The sequence below is a fragment of the Hippocampus guttulatus genome, chromosome 14 (genome assembly GCF_054856545.1).
Source record: "Hippocampus guttulatus isolate MCC_2025c chromosome 14, RoL_Hgut_1.0, whole genome shotgun sequence".
NCBI lineage: Eukaryota > Metazoa > Chordata > Actinopteri > Syngnathiformes > Syngnathidae > Hippocampus > Hippocampus guttulatus.
In genome coordinates this window covers 13,434,176-13,454,246 of record NC_141274.1, presented here as the reverse complement: position 1 = coordinate 13,454,246, position 20,071 = coordinate 13,434,176, and the positions used below count along the sequence as shown (strand labels likewise).

At 43.4% G+C, this 20,071-nt stretch overlaps 1 protein-coding gene across 1 annotated transcript in view; it reads left to right on the top strand.

Annotated features, from left to right (window-relative positions):
• The first annotated feature begins 2,551 nt into the window (after nt 1-2,551).
• The window catches only part of LOC147195209 (neurocan core protein-like), a 33,168-nt gene continuing 15,648 nt past the window's right edge, over nt 2,552-20,071 (top strand). The window contains exons 1-10 of the mRNA XM_086128762.1: nt 2,552-2,819; nt 11,628-11,707; nt 15,093-15,296; nt 15,969-16,151; nt 16,803-16,977; nt 17,346-17,473; nt 17,965-18,249; nt 19,404-19,529; nt 19,712-19,795; nt 19,869-20,008. Coding sequence (XP_085984888.1) covers nt 11,635-11,707; nt 15,093-15,296; nt 15,969-16,151; nt 16,803-16,977; nt 17,346-17,473; nt 17,965-18,249; nt 19,404-19,529; nt 19,712-19,795; nt 19,869-20,008 — 1,398 coding nt within the window. The 5' untranslated portion in view covers nt 2,552-2,819; nt 11,628-11,634. The remainder of the gene's footprint in view (nt 2,820-11,627; nt 11,708-15,092; nt 15,297-15,968; nt 16,152-16,802; nt 16,978-17,345; nt 17,474-17,964; nt 18,250-19,403; nt 19,530-19,711; nt 19,796-19,868; nt 20,009-20,071) is intronic.

Genomic DNA, 20,071 nt, shown 5'->3' with positions numbered 1-20,071 from the left:
GTTCATAGCTTGTGTTATGACATTCGAGCTGCTGGGAAACAGTCCCACAGTAAATGTCTTTTGCTGCTTGAGTCTGCAGACGGTTCCGTGCTAAATTCTCGTGGGAACAGATTGTTCAACCTCTGACTGACATTTGCAAAACGGAGTGCATCTCTTTCCGTGCCTCCCGTTGTGTTCAGAGGAAATCAGCAATGCAATAACACTCATATAATTCCCCCGCTGTTCTGTTTGCCCGACAACTCTCGCCGCGCTGATGAGATTTCCCATTGAGAAAGTTCCCCCGAAAAAGTCTTCGTGATATGATTTGTGCAGCATTTTGTAATTTGCATATGCTTAGCTCATATGGAATTGCACACAATCTATTGCTAATTGAATGGGCATGCATTCACTGTGGGAGGCAAACCTACAGTGAACCCCTCGCTATATTGCCCATCATTTTTTGCATTCGCACCATATAGTGTGTAATCAGAGATGGGTGGTGGGGGGGGGGGGGTGCGGCGGGGGACTCGAAGTGTATGCCATGACTCGAGTCAGCCTTGAGTTTTAGTTCTTGCAACTTACTTGCCAAAATCGACTTGACTTAGACTTGAACTATAAGAGTTGACAAGTCATCTAGTTTGACATCCGCATTTGAACACAATTTGCCTTTTTTAGGAAGGAAAGCCAGAAAATAAGAAAAAGGAGGGTTTTTGTTTCCTTCACACCAACCTGGCAACCCATGTCACCATCACTTTTGCTGGTGTGAAACGGTTTTACACATTATTTCAAAAGGGGAAATTTGTTCCGAAACGGGAGCACCATTGAAAAATGGATGGTGCTCAACCTTCTGCATTAGACGGTATCACGAGGAAAAGTGGTGCAGTTTGGGCTGCATCATGCATTTTAATGAGGTCTCCCAATTTGGACAGCAAATTACTTCAAGTGGGGCAATTACCTGCAGCCCTCCCCTCCGCCCCCTCTCTCTTTTTTTTCTTTTTTTTTTTGCGCTTGCACATCTCAGCTATCAGTGGCACGATTAGGACTCCAAAAACCTGCCTCCATGACATGAGGGGAGATGCATTATTCAAAAGCATGCCGAGCACCTAGCAACAGCCTGCAGATCAACACTGGGGCAAATAACACACTTTGCTACACTAAGCTTTTTTTTTCCCTTTCCTTTTTTTTTATAACTGCGCATGAGTTGTGAGCAATGACTGCAATAAACACGCGTTTAATCTGTTTCTGCCCTCAGGATGTCAAGTTAATACAATGACCCAAATGCTGCACTAGTAAAATCCCAAATTCAACCGTAAATTTGAGGAAAAATAACATTAACCTCCGCCTCTCGGTTGGAGTCAGCTGGAGTCAGTCGGCTTTAGCATACCTGCAGCATTTTGTGACGATAGGGAATGGATGGATGCTAAAGAAGCTGTAGATAAACTCTAGTTTTGGCCGTTCCTTTATTTGAGTGAGACAATGTAGCCTACAGACAATAATAAATGTGAGAGGGGAGATGCGCTGTGCCACATTCTAGATAACAGCAGCATATTTTCATCAGAGATGACTTGAGTTCTCCCTGATGCTGACGGACATTCCCGATCAGGACACATATGTTTTGCTACAGATAAAGACATAAGTACTTTTTTTAATCGTTAATTTTTCAAATGTGTATTACATTTATCTCTGCGGCCTGGTAACAAATGGTCCACAGACTGTGATGAGGCTTCGGACTGGTGGTTTGGAACCACTTTTCTGTCGTTGGCTCCCTGACTGCGGCACGCCTCTTGGCCATGACACTCATCATATTTCGGAGCAGCAGTCGCACAAGGACGGTGCTAGATTGTTCATTAGCATTTTTTGCATTGCTTAGCGCAGTGCATCGAGGGATGAGTGACGTCAACATCAGCAAGACATGCATGCTCTTTTTGTTAATGAGATTTGTTGTGCTCTACTATTGTGTTGAGTCTGTTTCGAAGTCCGAAATTCAGTTTGTCGTAAGGTAGATTTTTTTTTTTTTTTTAAAGGGTGTCTAAATAAAGTGAATTCTACAGTGTAGATCAGAAGAATGATAGCACTGAATTGTATAAAAGCATAAAAAGGAATGTGAAGAAATAACAGTTTTGTAAAGTGTAAGTACTGTAGGGACAATTTGAAAGTCACTCTTTCTGTAACCTGCGGAAGATGAAGTGAGAAGTAAGCAGACTTTCACTCAAAGCAGCCTGCAGGTTGCGATGCCATTTTTGTTCCAGTGATTTCTATGCCGGTCGGAGACAGACTTCTGTTATTTTGTTGTTATTTATTGTTCCAAAGAGTGTCACATGAAGAGAGAGAGGGAGCATCAGGAGGGTGTGATGAGGTTAAGCTGATGGTCAGACTGACATTCTAATTTAATTCACAGACACTGGCTCAACCTTTAAAGGTTTATATCGGATTATGGTCATATAAAGATCCCCCTCCTACCCCCGCTTTTTTTCTTTTTCTTTTTTTTCTTCCCCCAACCAGCCACCCTCCCCCTTCCACCTACACTGCCACCCTCTCTCTTTGAATGGGGGCGCCGGAGCCGCCTGCCTGTCTGTCTGACTGCCTGTCAACCGTCTTTGTTTCAAACTGATCAGAAGCACCCAAAGGTGGCCAACCAGCTTGCAGCCATCACGCCCCCTGAGCTGGAAGATGAAGCGCCCATCATCAGCCGCTCGCTGAAGTCAGGCTTACCGCAAAGTGCCGCAAAGTGCTGCTTCACGCCCGCTCCGTCGAGCTGCACCTGCAAAAGCTTTTTTTTTTCCTCCCTTCTTCTTCTTCTGCCCCCCGCGCACATTCCATCTCTGCTTTGTCCCCTTGAGGTGAGTGCGAGATCGGTCATTATTCCTCGTGGGATTTACGACTATAAGTGTCGTGCATCATTGGGAAGCGCTTATGTGTGAGTTGCATGGAAAAAAAGGTGAACAATTAGCTGCTCTCGTGGTCTTGCATGCATGAAGTAATGTCACTGGCAACAAAATGATGGCTCCAATCAGGGCAAATCAGTGTTCCGTATTTGTGAATTATTTACACCTCAAAGCTTATTAATACTGTACTGAGTGAAATTTACGACTGATGTAGTGGGATGCATAAAACATCAACTCTTGTTTTAACCAACCGTGTGTGGTTTTAGCCTGCAGAGATTGTAATTTGAACAAGTTTTGACTGGGAATGATGCAATGGCATAGACTTGAACAGGTGTGAATGAAATCTATTGTGTTGTGATGAAGTCTTCTGTCGCCTGCACATGACATCCAGGGACGCCTTACAACCTGCATGCCCATTGGCCGATGCAGTGCCTGCATTGTTTGCCTTAAAACAGCCCTTCCCAACCTTCACTGAGCCAAGGCACATATTGTATGTTACAGTAGAACAAACTCTGACAGCATATGCCATGAAGCAAAAATGTCACAATAAGTGGAATCATTAAACGCCTGCATTTGCACAGTGCCGCAGTCGCAAATTCACCTGCTAGTGGATTGTTGTAGTTCTATTGTCTTTAATTTGCTCTTCTTTGCGCTCAGGCCAAAGCCATGTCTAATATAAAAATTTTGCTTTGGGGCTATCTGGTGACATCTTAGTGTCAAGCAACTATGTTGAACTGAAAAGAAGTGCTTCATTTAGTCAGGCCTGTTTGAATAGTAAAAGTTGTTTGCTGCCATCTTCTGGCACCTATGGGCAATTACAAACCTCTTTTGAGTGGCTGTCAGTTACTCACAGATTTTCGCTATTCATGGGGTTCATTGTCTACATGTTAATTGTCCCTTTCACCATATACATTATGACAATAAATCATTGAAATAGATTAATGAACAAAGATACAGTGGTACCTTGTGCAATTGACCTGTATTACGAGTTTTTTCAAGTTCTAATTAGTCGCTTGGCTGATTTACTTTTTTTTTGGTCTGGAGTTGCAAGACAAAGTTGATTTATGAGCACTATAGCTATGTTGGCAGCAAACGCAACTCACTGCAAAACAAGCAGCACTTTGGGAGGTAGTGAACAGTAATTTTAAAAAAAAGAGCCTTCCACCTGTTTTTTTCCACTTGCTGTTGAAGTTTACTGTCAAACTAACCATAAAACAGTGTTTTTAATTTAAAACAACCACAAAAGTTTGCAGAAGAAAAATCCCGCTAGCTTAATGTCAATACGCAATGCAAAAAAACCCCAGACAGGCTGAAGAATAGCATCAGTGCCCATAGACTAGTAACCCTTTCAGCAATGGCTCGTTAAGCACAAATGGTGCATCAACATGTGTAGACAGACAAAATAGCAATACTCAAGGGCATATATTCTTAACCCTCTGCAAAAAAACAACAACTCTGTGATACCACTGCAGCTTACTGAGCATGTTTTGACCATCTTCATGTATATCCATTTGTCTGTGTTGCACTGGCCCCTGGTGGCCAAGACGCGGACACCAAACAGATTAATTAATAAATTCATTATCATGCAAAAACTGTTTAATTCTTTACATTCTATTGAATTAGATTACGACTATAGGAAAAGCATAAGACTCGGATCAGAAAACTGATTGTAACCCTACTCATTTCTGAGGGAAGTCAACTCGTTTTGATACAGCAGCTCCTCCGCGCACATTAAGTTAGAGTAGACTAGAGCCGGCTAAAAATTATGTCGATGTGGTCGCCATGTCGGCAGGGGCAACTTTCTCCTCAAAAGTAATGCATGTGCACATGTAGTGGCCATTTTAGGTGGCTGTCCCCTCAAAAGTAATGGGAGATACGGATGTTAGCTTAGCATCGCTATAAGCAAGCAACGCATCGCTATAACCAAGGAGCGCATCGTTATTCATATCTATGGCTGTTTTTTACTCAGGCGGGAGTCATGTTCACGTCTCCCGAACATGCTATTTTTGATACAGTACACAGTTGGTTTTTTTTTTGGTAAAGCCTTTATCTTTGGCATGTAATCCTAACCGTAAAAAAAAGCAAGTACCAACATCGGGGTAAATGGAGCACCAAGAAATTAATTTTGGAAAACTTTTTAAACTGTTTCGAGTGTCTTTTTTTTTTTTTTTAAATGTGCAATAATTTTGAACGGTGTTGGATATTTTTAGGCCACAAAAAAAATTTTGTACTGTAGTGGGTTTTTTAGACCACGAAAAGAATTACTTGGATGTAACAGACGATCGGCTCTAAGGGACCACCCCTTCCCTTAATCAGCCCGTTACGTCAAGGTTCCACTGTACCAAAAATGGACCTTGCACTAATCTTTTGGACTTTGATATGAAATACAAGGCACTACATTTAAAACACAATTCACTTCTGTGAATATTTTTGAACCTCCAAATATAGAATAAAAGTCACACTTGTATAGGAGAAGAGAGTTTGGGTCATCTTGAGAAATGCGCCGCATTGTGTGACAGCCGAGAGCCCCCTCCGAATACAACCGAGCCTTTCCTCTATTCTTCGCTCCCTTGGAGGGGTCTTCCCACTTTCTTCCTTGGCCTTGTTAGTGCACCCATCACCAGCTGGGTGTCAGTGCCATAAAGCGGGACGAAGTTAACAAGGCGGGTGCATGTACTGGAGCGGGAGAAGGTGAGGGCATTTTGTGTGTGTCTGAGTGTATGTATGTGTGTGTGTGTGTGTGTGTGTGTGTGTGTGTGTGTGTGTGTGTGTGTGTGTGTGTGTGTGTGTGTGTGTGTGTGTTGGTTGATTGGCGAAGAGGAGAATAGTGAAGAAGAACGGTGCTAAAAGCTACTAGTTTACACCATGCATTTTTCATCCTGTGTGTATGTGTGTGTGTGTGTGTGCGCGTGCGAGCGTGCAGCTGAGTGCACTTACTATTGGGCAGGATGGACAGAAAGCAGTGTCATGCGCCAGAAAATGGTTTCGAAAATCCAAGTTTAGGTACCCCCCCACCTCCTTCCATTTTTTTTTTTTCTTGTATTTGTCCCTCAGTGGAAAAAGTTGGGACAGCCCTGGTTTGATGGCGTTTGTTCAGATGTTTTTGTGCTGAACAGCCTCTGATTATCAGCCCCTCGAGGCAAACCTCAAATAATGATGGCGGAAATGTGATTAAGCTACAATATGAGACTCCTTTTCTTTTTACCACTGGGATATACATAAACCCTCATGTGAGCGAGCCCCATGCCACAAAGGGACCTAAAAGGCGATTGGCGCAGCCGAGCCATCAATCACCTTCACTGTGTAACCAGGGAGGGCTTCAAGCTGCTGGTCAGGCCAATGCTTACCAGCATGGATGAGAGCGCAGCTGAGCAACTCGTCCACACAAAGGAAACGGCCCTCTCTTTGTCTTCCCCTTAAATGTGACATGTGGTGCAAGACAAACACTTCATTACATTTAAGTAACCTCTTTTTTTTGTGTTTTTTTTTACAGCTAAATTTTATCAGCATTTTCTGTTTGGTGACAGACTCTTTCTGTTATATTTTGCCGTCACATTTGGATGCTTGTTTTGTTTTTAATCCCCCTCACGATCACGCTGCATGAAACATCTCCTCTCAGCACTTTTTGTTCTTGTGCGTGCTGAATGTGTGAACGTAAAACACACCTGAAGGACAATGCTTTGTTTCGCTCCCCTCCGCGCAGTCAACGTTCCACCAGCGCAGCACATCCTCAAGTCAAACAAATGTTGGAGCCAAACCAATCAGCGTGCCGCTGTCTTTTCATCGACCTCACTTCTTTCCTTTTTTCTTTTTGTGTGGTTCCCTGAGGATGATCAAATGTATTCTCCTTGCGTGCGAGTGTGTTTGTGTGGCGAGCCGCGCATTTAATAAACCTGGGGCGGGAGCATGAAACTCACACACCTGATGTCATAATTGGCTTTGTCACCAAGACCTGACCTCTGAACTTTCGCCTTTGTCCTTCGACGCTTTGGGGCACAGCTGTTACCGTGACCATGTAGACAACAGTTTAGTGACATGATTTTTAACCTTTAACCCTGCCACTCAATAAATTGAAACCTTGAACAAGCCCCTCCAAAAGTTCATTTTTGAAATCCTTATTAGAAAAGGACATTAAGAATGAATTCATTTTTCATAACAAGTGCAAGTACAGTAGTCTCCATAGTTCAGTCCCCCCCAACCCCCAATTTTCCTGAAATGCCATTCATGTGCTTTTAGAAATTAGCATAGATCTTAAAAGTAGCTTAATGCAAGTAGATATAGTCAAGCTAAACACCATAGACAGTCTAAAATTAGCACAATATACTCTACAAACCCATAAAAATGGTAGTGAGTGATGATATAGTGGGGGGGGGGGACACTATTCAAGTAGCAGTTAAGATCAGGACTTGAATTTTTCTTCAGCCATATGGTTGTCATAAGAGCTGTCAATCACTGTCAGGTATGTCCACTTACAATACACAAAAATGGTTGTACTATACTCACATTTCACATTTCTTACTTGAGAGCATTTAGGAGGATCAACGTTCCATTCAGGCCTCCCCCAATTTGTTTCCATTTAAAGAATAAAGTTGATGAGTCATTACGTAGTTGTTTTGCACGATGGTGATTAGTCACTGTGAAGAACGTGTGTGTATGTGTGTGTGTGACAGCATAATGAATGTGTACAAGAGATTAATCGTTTGAGTTCTCGGGTTTCTTTGACTGTGATGAATACTTTTATCGCTTAAATAATCTTACATCATTCCTCTCCCCTCAAACTGTTCCAATTTTAAACAGTGTTGACAAGAAGACATTTTGGACCATTATTGTGAAATCTGATTGGGGATGGCCATTTTTAAAAAAAATTTTTTTGTTCTTAGTGTGCAAAGCAGCGCAGGTCCGTTAAGACTTTTCAATGAGTTTGGTGTGGTGGAGCCAATTCATCAATCTTTAAGGTGAGCTAGAACAGCAGCTCAGGGCAGCAACTTGATTTTTAGTTTGAAACCGAACTTCAATTGGGAGTAGGATTGAACATCTTAAATCCTCTTTTTTTTTTTTTTTTTTTTTTTGGAGAATTGTTCACTGTCTGCCAAACTTTTGCCCCTTGTGAAGTGTGTCGAGTTTGACTTCACTGCCCATGCGGTGCTCGCATCTTTTTGCTCTCGTCGTACCGTAAATCAGTGGCAGCTAGTAAGTTGGGTCCCTCAAGACGCCATTGTATTTGCTTCCATTCTCATTGCTTCCCTCTATAGAATATGATTTCAGTCTTGTTGTTTTGTTTTTTTAAAAGTCAAGCTGGGGCCGCATGTGCCATTTGTGAATACGGAAAAGCACAAGAGCTTCCCGCAGCTTTGTGGACTGGCTTTCATTGTGAGGATGTGACAAGGGCGATGAAATGACCTTCCTTTCATTTGTCTTCCTTCATCTTCTCCTCGCTCTTATTCCGCTCCCTACTTTTGTCTGTCACTCATCGGGAGCTGTCGGCACTTCAGAGTTTGGTGAGACGTAATTAATCGGAGGCAGTGGCGAGATTCGGTCACTTGTGAAGTGGTGACATACAAGACTGAAAGTGGGACTCTTTACTTTTTGAAGGAAACACATTGAAGAAAAAAAAAAACAATTCGTGCAAATAATGCACATTCCTTGGACACAAAAATAAATCCCATCTATCAAGAGCATTTGGCAGTTACTGTATCATCTGTGAAGCATACAGAAATCTTTTCAAGTTTGAGCAAGCTTTGATAGAAATTTAACAGGGATGCCAGCTGCCCAAATGTGTACTCGTGTCATTGTGTGTTCACATGAATGCGGAATTCACTGACCTATCATGTGCATCGTCTGCAATCTGATGTGATGCTTGAGTAGAAAACGCGCCATGGCCACAGGGACAAAATCGGGGGGCAAAGCTGACCTGGTTTAGTACAACTTGGCTTCAAAGTAACTTGCATCCGTCTGTCTGTCTCATTGCCTCATTGTCCATCCGCGGTCACTTGATATTTCTATGCGCCTTCAGCGGGATATTAAAGTGTTGAGACAAAACGGCCTCTTTCCCTGCGGTTTGGATCCGATTCATATTTGGGTTATGCCTTCTTGCTGAGCAGACCGTTGAATCCCGATCCCCCGTTTTATATGCCGGTCGAGTTGCACGTTTTGGATCTCTGTCACCGGCTCACAACATCCATTCAGGCGAGGTGGTGAAAATATATCATAGATATAAATCCACATTGAAGTCCACTGGAGCGTTTTAAAGGCTTCTGCTCAATTTGTGTTCAGCGCGTGACTCAGGAGGCGGCGTTCGCACGTGATGTGGGGCCGCTGTTAATGGCTGGTGACTGTTGTAAATCCTCACCGGTAACTTCCGTCCATGGGCACGCAGCGTTGCGCATTGTGTGGCATCCATTCACATGTCCGTGGCCTAAACTGGGAATTGTGATGGCGGGCATCGGGGTGGCTGGGACCCTGCCAGGGCGAGGCTCTCGGATTCCACACTTTGTATGCATCCGTCGATGGGCAAACGTCTGGGGTTGGTGACCCCCGTCCAAAGCTTTACAAAGCACCACCCAGCGAGCGCAACTCACGGTTCACATCTCCAATGCGCAAAGAGTCCAGTAGCTCGACCCCAATCTGTCACAGACCATCACGACGACCAAACCCACCTTTCACCAGCGGGACATTTTAAAAGTGTGTGCCACAGCGGGGTCTCATGCACACTAGAACCCCCTTTTCAGGAACTTAGTTTCCATTAAAAAAAAAAAAAACCCCACTCACATGGTTGTTGTTTGGTGCTTTATTTGGTGTCAAAGGGGTGATATACTACTTTACAGGGAGTTTTTCTTTCGCCTCACACGCTCCACTTTTCGATTTCTTTTTTTTTTAAAGCGAAACTTCACATGGTCAGAAAGACTGACATTGTTGGGTTCATTTATTGGTGCTTGAATCGGTGTTGCATAATCCTCTTTCAGAGCATTGGGGATGCTGCTGGAATGAGTTGCAGTTACCTAGGTGAGGACGAGGAGGCCTTAATGAATTACTTTCTTGATGCAGCTGAAATGGAGATGCAGAACATTGATCCATCTTTCCATCAATTTTCTATCAAGATTACCTCTATCGGGGTCGCCGTTTTTTTTTTTGGTTTTGTTTGATTGCATCATCATCATTCTGAGACTTTTTTTTTTTTTTAGCCAACTCCTGTTTTTCATGGAAAATGCATATTGGCCCGGATTCGAACCCCCCAACATCAGATGTGTGAGCCACGTGTGGCAACCACAAGTTGACACCCACTCCAAACATATTAAAGCTAATTCCAGCCTCATCGTATTCCAACAGCAGTAAACCCTTTCTTGCGGATCCTCGTTTGCTTCATTCTCCTTTTAATTCATGAAAATTGTGCGTTTTTAAAGCCGAGCCGTCCTTTTCTTCAAACAAACTCCTCTCCATCGCTATCTCATCGCGCCATGGAACAATCCGCCTCCCCATTGAGCTGGGAAGCTTCAGGCCGCCATCCAAATTCTCTGGCGCAGTCAGTAGCTTAGTTAGGATGCGTGGTTGGATTTCGGCGCCACAATCTTCTCATAGCTGAGGGGCGAGTTTTTGAGGTAGACCACTGGTGGACCAAATCTCTTTCTGCTCGCTCGGAGGACATCAGATGGCCTTTCGCTACCCGGCGCACGAACAAAACGCGACGGGGTGTACTAATGTCAGCTAAATGAGTTTTCATGTCAGTGAAGCGTTCCTATGGGAAACTTGATGGACAAAATAATGGGCGGACTAAATGCAACGTTCTACTTTTGTGTTCCCCCGCGCCACACGGTGGTTCAAGGTCACCTTGTCTCCTTGCAGCACCTTCGTATTTAACCTCACATTCACACAAAGGTCCAACACAGCTAATTGCTCAGGATGCGGAGCCCCAATGAACTGTGGCTGCTTCAAGTGGCTTCTTTTTTTTTTTTTTTTTTTTTTAATTCTTATTACATTAGCCCGCATTAGCCCTCTGTTGAGGTGCACCGGATTAACCTTTCTAGTGATCTATCTGCAAGGCCATTATGGAGAATTTGGTCTATTAATATTTGATGCAGTCAGTTAGATGATGTCTAGTGTTGAGTAGTGTACAACGGTTGGTAATATGAAGCAAAGAGCAGTAACCAGCTTTTCAGCCGCTATTGGCTCCACCTCTTAACTGTAAAAGACGTTTGCACAGGCGAAACCCCAAAGTGAAACTGTGTAGACATTCAGGTCTATTTATCGTATTCAGCAAAACACACCTGGGCATGTTCCAATACTTTTGCTCACATGAAAAATGGATGCATTCAATCCAAAAATGCAATCTTCTAAATTATGAATTAGATCCAGATGGAAGCACCTGAGGAAAAAAAAAAACACTTCAATGTGAATCTGTTGTCTCATACTCAACGATTGATACGTCGAAAACAAAACAATTGACCTCACTGTTCCGATACTTTGAAAAGGAGTCTACAATCATTTCAAAATTCAATCATGAAAAATCTCTCCATCATTGTACTACAGGTGAGAACATGGCAATGAAAATAACAAAAGTCCATGAGGTTTGCAGATATTTTTTTTAAAAAAAAGCTTTATTAACGAACAAACAAGCTCAGCAACAATTGTCATGTTGAGCTCCCAATTGTATTGATGTGATTGTCAGAGACGTACTTAAGCATTGTATGTATGAATGCACCGTTTCATGGCTCACCTCAGTTTTTTTGAACTTGACCCCTTGCTTTCTGTCATCTCTCAACCATCCAGGTCCAAGATGGCGCTTCCTCGATGCGCAGCCGGGCGACACGTCTTCTTGACTCTCTTGTTGCTGCACTGCTTTGGCTTTGGTGAGTTCTTTGGATTCAACAACAACAATCGAGGTGGACGTGTTTGCAAATCCAACACCTTGTTTTGAATGGTTGCCATCGGTGCTCCATGTTGGACAACAGCAAGTGATGCAAAACGTACTGAAATATTTAACAGTCAGTCATGTGCATTGCAACAGTTTAAGAGAAACTCAAATGAAGTTCCGCTAAAAAGATTATAGTGCATTTTAGGTTCATCTAGAAATTCCACCCAAAACCCAAACATAGTTTATGAGAAGCGAATGCATGATGAGACATCACTCTTGAGTGATGGCGTCTGAAGATTAGAAGATTAGAAGGAATAACCACCACCGAGAATATACGAGGTCGAATTGGACATTGTGGATCAGGTGTACTCACAGCAGTCGGCAGCATTACCATTTTTATGAGTGACTTTTTTTTTTTTTAGCAATATACGTATGCAGAAACTACATGCAAATTCACTTTGCCGCCTTCACCAACTTTGTTCTCCCCAGCAAGGCTGCCCAACAGATTATTAGTCCAAGGTCATACCAAGGACACCCAGCGAGGACACTATGATGCGAGCTATAAAAACCACCGTTATGGAGGAAATGCGAAGGCATCTCGGGAGACGCGGGAAATGGGATTTTCATCCGTTGCCATCTTTCACTCTCTCCTGAAAGAGCATTTTCACCACTTTGATGGAAGCCACCCATCCCAAGATAATTAACAACCTAATGGGTCAATTCGTGGAATGAGGTCATTGTTGGTGATGTATTTGCACCTGGGCTTTTTTTTTTCTTTTTTTCTCCAGCTCCAATGGCAGTCCATGTCCATTTAGTATAAAGTATGGATGAATAAGTGAAGAGAGGAAGTGCAGCTGGATTGGAATCCGCAGAGTTAACATCTGCTTCGTCGTTATTCTTATTCACTCGCTAATTTCAGTGTTGTAAGTGAGAGTTGACATGCTGGGAATGTTTGTCGACATACTCTGCGGGAGTGAGCTGGAACGTCTCCAAAGCCATTTATGCAATTTAACTCCACCATCTGTTCATTTATGACTCGGCGTGAAATTCACATTTATGAACAACAAAATTAATTTTAACTAAATGCGTCGCGTAATGCCAGGTGTCAGAAAGGTTACAGGAGTGATGTCACAACAGATATACAATGTTCCCTCATCTTTTTATGATAAGATCAGTGAATTGCTCTAAAAATTTGGAGGGGGCGGGGGGGTTATTGGTAGCACCTCTATTAAGGTCAGGTACACACAAAAAGTCAATCGAGATGTTTTTGGCCTGATTTTGGTCTTTCCTGACGAAAGATGTTACCGGTAAACACCTGACAATCTTATGTCGTCCAAGATTGTTTTATGTGATTATCCTAAGGTGACACGGAAGAAAAGAAAAACCCTAAAACTTTACCTTCCTTTGCGATGATTGCGAGGGGCCGCATTTTTTTTTGTGAAAAATACGAGATGATGTACCCGGGGTCATTTTCTGGGTCAACAAAAAGAACAAAAATGGAGTTCTAAATTTTCATCAGCTCGATGTCCAAGCAAGGGAAATCTCTTGAGCTGATTAACCGGTCAATTTCTGCCACTGTAAATCTTTTTCTTCGTCGTCCATTTAGAAGAAGTGTAGTCATGGGAAGTAGATTTACTGCAACAAAAGGCGTATTAGCCCACCAGAATGTTACCTTTGGGTAGAATGTGACGCAGGATTCTGGTTAAGGTAAGCTATTTTAAACTAAAAAGACAAACATAATTACTAAGTGTAAGTTTCATCGTCTTCAAGTGTTACAGGAACTCAGAGCGTGCTCTGCTCTCATTAATTTGTGAATGTAGCCGATAATTGGCAGCATGTGCTTCATCTACTTCCTTGTACCGCCTATCACACGAGGCTCCGCTACTCCGCTTTTTAATTTTTTTTTTTTTTTAGGATACCGAATAACCGAACCGCTCATTTGAAAAAGGTTCTGAGTTTCCGAACAATCTGTGCTTTAGACGCCTCGCCTATTTCTTCTACATAAACAGTCAGTTATCACCTGCCACATGCAACTGGCGCCTCCCAACCAGACACGTTGCCTCGTGTCACATTTCTACCACACCTTCTGCATTATAACCTGTCCTTCTCCGTGCGTTGTCGACTTGCATTTGTGGTTGCACAGCATCAGCAAAAACAAACACTGGAGGTTATTTCTTTCGATTCACCTATCAAAGGACCAAGGATTGGGTTGTGTCGATTGCAGGGAGACTGTGTCAGATCCTTCAGCAAAAGCATTTCATCTGCCGTCCACTGTGCCAGCTTGCCTCAAAACGTCCCCTCGCCACCTTTTAGGGAGTCGACGTGAAGAAGAGTGCTGCCTGCTAAAGACAGCGAGTGTCCCTTTAAGTCACTTCCAGTGCTCCTCCCCTTACTTTTAGCCTTATTTTAACAATGCCCTCTGTCAGTTGCATGCTTAAGAGTACACTTGTCAGCCAAGGCTCCTCCATTTCCATCATTCAATTTACACCAGCTCTTTTTGACCGGTCTTTCCGCCCCACCTCTGTCAGCCAGGCTCCTCACACTCAGGCTGCATGGTTCTTGTGTGATTACATCTGATTTGAGGGCCAGGTTGTGGGGGCTCTCCTGAGCTCACCGAAATAATCTCAGGGGGGATGGCTGGGTGCGTGAAAGATGTCCAATCTAAATGCAGATGGAAATATCCTCCAGGGATGTTTGTATTATTCCAAAAGGCCTTTAGTTTATTTGTGTATTTATACACACACTAGTTTGCATTCACTCGCATTTCTTTAGCGTTGCGATATCTCACGGGGCATATGGTCACACCAAATGAAAATAAACATATGGCTTTTATGTTGCTGTTGGACACACCGAGCTTGTTTGGTGACTTCTTTTCAGGTGATCCTGTTGTCATGGTGACATTGTTCTTAATGCGCGGCGCCGTGAAGCACGCCGCTTTGCGCTCTGCGGCGATCTTTAAAAAAAATCGGTTTGACATTCATGTGAATATAATGGCAGTAAACAGATGCATAAAAGGAGCAGGCAGAATGAAGATCACCACAGCGTGCGCGTGCACTTTGCATTTCCGTAATGAGCATTGAGATCTTTTCTCGAGAGTGATGACAAAGATTATTGCTAGAACGTTGAAAGTTGCTAATGAATCCGCGATGTCTGATCAGCAGACAAATTGGGTTAAAGCCGCAGCTGACCCTCATTTAAATTTCTCCCCTACGACATTGCGAGAGAGCACTAATCAATGAGACGACGGATTCGTGCTTTAATTCAAAAGTATTGACGTGCTCGGGCAAAAATGGATGTCGAAGCCCACTTTCCCCCCTCTCGACGTTGCAAGCACGAATCCTCACAATTGTGTACGCCGCTTGCTCTCGTCCTCTGTGCAGGTGCATCCTCCTCCATAGTTAACATGAGGAAGGTCACTCATCCTACCGTGCGGCAGCCGTTGGCCGGTGAAGCCGCGCTCCCGTGCGTCTTCACTCTTCCGAACGGCTCATCCTCTCAGTCTGTCCGACTCCTGTGGACTCTCGTCAGACTTCCTGCAGGTGGACAGGACTCCCCTCTGGAACACGTTGTGTTGTCAGCTCAAGGTAATCCAAAAAAAAAAGAACAAAACTGTGTAACGCGTTAGGACTAAAATTTCTCAAGTGTAAATTATCGTTTGTCGATGGGCTGGGATAAGCTCCACCCCTCTTGATGCCCTAATTAATGTAATTCTTTATACTGATAATCTCTTAAGGACAAGCGCTACAAAAACTGGATGGATAAAATATGGGCATTGGGTTACTGTCTATTACAAAATATGGACAAAATTATTGGGACGACTGTCCTTTCTCAAACATAGACCAAACTATTGGGACAACTGTGCATTACAAGCGGACAAACAAAGTTTTGCAGATATAGTGTGAGTTCTAATTTCACTGTTGTTGTGGCGCCTTTTGGTCTCAGAGTGTCTGTACTAGTTCATAAAAAAAGCTTGAGGTCAGGGTTCTTGACTTCTTCCACACTCATCCAAGCTTGCCCTAAAAGGACCTTGCGTTATGTATCGAGGCAAAAAAGGTTTCCACAATGCAGGGGGGGAAAAAAAAAAAATCCAAAATGATTGCTCGATACGTGCGACGTGATCTTCTTCAAGAATGCGAATGAGAAAAAGACTTTCAAGGATTTTGCTTTGTCCTTTTCTAAAGTCTGCATGATGTCAACCGTCTCGCTCTTGGCCCCCCCCCCCTCCCCCGACTCCGTCCGATGTCTCTCTGCCAAAGGTGACGTAATCAAGGTGAATGAGGCTTTCAGCGGCCGTGTCAGGCTGCCAGGATACGCCGCCGATCCCCTCAACGCTACCATGGAGATCTCCAGTCTGCGTACCAACGACTCAGGCACTTACCACTGTCAGGTTGTCATGGGCAACAACTACGAGAGAGACGCCGTGCCCCTGGTGGTCTACGGTAAGCTCAGTCGCGAGCGCCAACCACGTGATGACACAACAAAGGTTTTGGTTTTTTGGATGGGATTTTTTTTTCTCTGCTAATTTGATGTGTTATCATCGCTGTGATTTGATTTCAATTACAGCGGTGGCAAGTAACAAAGCACGTCGTTGTAGGATTTACGATTTTTTTAAAAAAACTTTTACATTTGACAATAAAAACGCATTTTCCTTTGGTTCTTAAGTACATTTCAGCAGCTTTCAGGTTTATTCAAGTGCAGCATTTTTTTTTTTACATCAGAATATGTACTTCTACTTAAGTACAGCAGATGAATACATTTGCCACTCTGACTAATTAAGCATTAATAACATTAATTCAGCAAATCAGTCCCATCACAATGACTGACTTGATTAATGCACTGCGGGGCTCTGTGCAGCCCATCTCTTTTTTTTCTCATCTCAATTTCCACCCGAGTAATTGTGTAATCTCTTTTTTCTTTTCTTTTTTTTTTAAATGATGGCATTTGGGCTGAATACCAATGATATTCTTTCAGCTTGCTCATCTGTGAAATGCCTGCTGAACGTTCGTGTTCTTCAAGGGAATATCATCCCTTTGGTTTGCTCTGGCATAAGAGAAAAGCTAACCCGTGTGTGCGTTTGTGTGCTTCCGCAGGTGTGGTGTTTCATTACCAGGCTCCCAGCACTCGTTACGCCCTCTCCTTCGCAGACGCCCAGCGAGCCTGCCAAGAGAACTCTGCTCAGATGGCCACGTCGGGCCAGATGTGGGCCGCGTACTACGACGGCTTCGCCGGCTGTGCAGCCGGCTGGCTGGACGATCAGACTGTCCGGTGAGTCGAGGAGAAATGATTTGCCACTTAGCTGCTATGCTCATTAGTTCGACACCGCCACTCTTTCTTTGTCAGAAAAAATACTTTCACTTGTTATTCATTGATACCAAAAAAAATGAACCATCCATTTATTCATTATGTATCGCACTTATCCTCACAGCACGAAATTGCTGTGTCGCGGCAACCATATAGCACAATAAAGGTCCATGAAAGTAAAAAGTAGAGGTGGAGCCTGGCGTTGTTGTCCTGTTATCTTCTTTTGTTCCCAATATAAAATGTGCTCACAGCTCTATTACAGTCAGTCTTCTGATTCTTTTGAGCAATTATGGCATAGCAAAGGGTGATTTATGTTTCCTTATCTTCTGCAGCTATTCTGTCCAGTCAACTGAGCTGGACTGCTCTGGGCATAAGGAGTACTCTGCTGGAGTGAGGAATTATGGGAAAAGGGACCCCAAAGAGTTGTTTGATGTGTACTGCTTTGCAAAAGAACTAGATGGTAGTGCACACACACACACACACAATCAATAATGGATTATTTTGACTGTGATCAACTTTATCCAGTGATCATTTTTATGAATTGTTATCGTATACTTGCTTTAATACCCTCGCGTGTGGGAAAGGAGAGCCACAATCAGAGACGTATTTTCCAACCCCATTGTGAACTTTTTTTTTTTTTAATCGGGGGACAAAAGTCTCTAAAATTTGCTGAATCTCTGACTAATCCGGGTAAATCACAGGACTGCAGTGGTGACATTCAAAAACCCAGTTTATTTATTTGTAGTCAATGCACGTCTTCCTGCTACTTCTACGCTTTCTGTTGAACGTGCCACTAAAAATAGTCCGCTATTTCTGCCTTACCTGGGACAATTGGGAAAAAAAATATCCGAAAACATTTCTTGCACCCCCACTGTGTCGAAGCTTTTGAACGCAGCCTTCAAATGAGCTCCTCGTGTCTATCTGTCTTCCCATTCTATTTGCCGCCTGCAGGCGAGGTGTTTCATGCCTCAGTTCCTGGCAGGTTGTCGCTGTCTTCAGCGTCAGACCGCTGTGTGTCCTTGGGGGGCCAGCTGGCCACCGTGGGGCAGCTTTACCTGGCCTGGAGGGCCGGCCTGCATAGCTGCGCCCCGGGTTGGCTCGCCGATGGCAGCGTCCACTACCCGGTCAGCCTCCCTCGCCCGGACTGCGGAGGGAACAAGCCAGGAGTCCACACTGTCACGTTGAACATCACAAGTGACAACACCACGGCGCTGTATGATGCGTACTGCTACAGAGGTATCGCGGGAGGCGACGGTCTGATTTATTGTCAAAGTCTTTTTCACAGCAGGCCTTTTGGCAGAAGGCTCAGCCCAACCCACCAACATTACCAGCTCCTTCTGGTCGGCGCTATTAAAAAATTCACATCAGTTTTGCATCATTTGCACAATTCAGTTCAATTCAAAAGTACTAGATTGATTACTTTGACTTGAGAGCAAAAATGAAAGATACGAGCTCGGTATGGTGGCAGTTTGTCAGCTAGTGAATAGTTCTTAAAAAAAACAACAAAAAAACATGTCTTGCTGCTCTTAGTTAATTTTTACTGTCACACTATAAATAAAACAAAGCGCATTGCATGTGAATTTACAACAATCATGTTGCTTTGCCTTAAATTCCATTTAGCTTAATGTTACCAATGTAAAATGGCAAAGCCGGTCTAACGAATAGCATTGTTGTCGAACCCTTTGAGCGTTGTTGTTGTGGGGTTTTTTTTAAACACAAATGGTAGAGCAGTACAGGTAGTCGGGTGAAATACCAAGATTCACAGGCATATATTCTTTGTCACCTGCAAATATTGACGAATAAATCAAGGTTTTTTTTTTTGAATAATTGGATTTTTTTTCCCTTCATTTTCACCAATACATTTCAATAGGCTAGAACCATACAGGGATTTTCGCGATTCGTGGGCCGGCCCAGTCCCCAGCGAAGAGTGGCCTCCGACTGTAATGGCATTTCCATTGATTTCAATGGGGAAATGTGATTTGCGATACAAGTCTTTTGAGTTCTGAGTGTGGTTGTGGATAGAATCAAACCTCACGGCAGGACTGGAATTATTTATTTTATACTTCTTATTAGCCGCTGAGAGAAGTGATTCAATGTTCGGGAAAAGAAGAGATACTGAAGGTAATTTTAAATGTCCTTGACAGACCAAAACTCCTCACTCCAAGCAGGCATAGAATCTGTAAAAGCCTCGAATTTGGTCTAATAGTGACAGAACATGCCACGGCCGGTGCTGTAGCTATGGCAACAGTTAATCCCGAGCTTCATCTTCACACCGTTACACAGCTGTGAAAAAGATAGATTGACACAAGTATTGGAAGGATTGGCTTCTGAATTTTTTTCTGAAAATCTTCCAGTGACTTGGCATTTTTTTTCCATCTGTATTTCCGAAGGTAAAGTGGAGAACACAGACACCATCTCTCAGATCTACACTTCCCTGTGGAAGCCCTGGAGCTACCTCACCGATTCCAGTAGTGCGTCTTCAGGAACAGAGAGCCCACCTGCCATTACTACTAAAGGTTTTACATTTGTCTCATATGACTTTTGAAACCGATGCTTCATCAATTCACTAAAGTATGGAGGAATGTGAACCAGGAAGCATTAATGATGAGGAAATCTTTTATTTATTTAGTTCTTAAATATCTGTCCTTTTACATAAGTGTACATTGTGTGATTACTTCTGCATCACTGGGATACACAGATGAGAGTGGCAATTCTCCCTCTAACTGGACCGGACCGGTAGACCTTGAGGAGGAGGAGGAGTCACTTCTTAGCGTCAATGCTTGTAAGTCCAGTTGATCACATCTTCTTTGCGCTGAAGCCCAAACTGGAAGGTTATACGCTAACTGTGTTCCCAGCCTCAGACCCCTGGTCCTCAGAGTCCTACGTAAGCCTTCAGATATCTCCGGGTCAAAGCATCGACTGGGGAGAACCATTTGAGCCTGACTCGCCCGAATTTCTCCGGCCTCCTGTCATTCCAACGCCTGCTGAGAAGAAGGTTAGTTTTTGTTTCGGCTGAATTTCCATGATCTGCAATGAAGATTATTAACGATCGATTAGA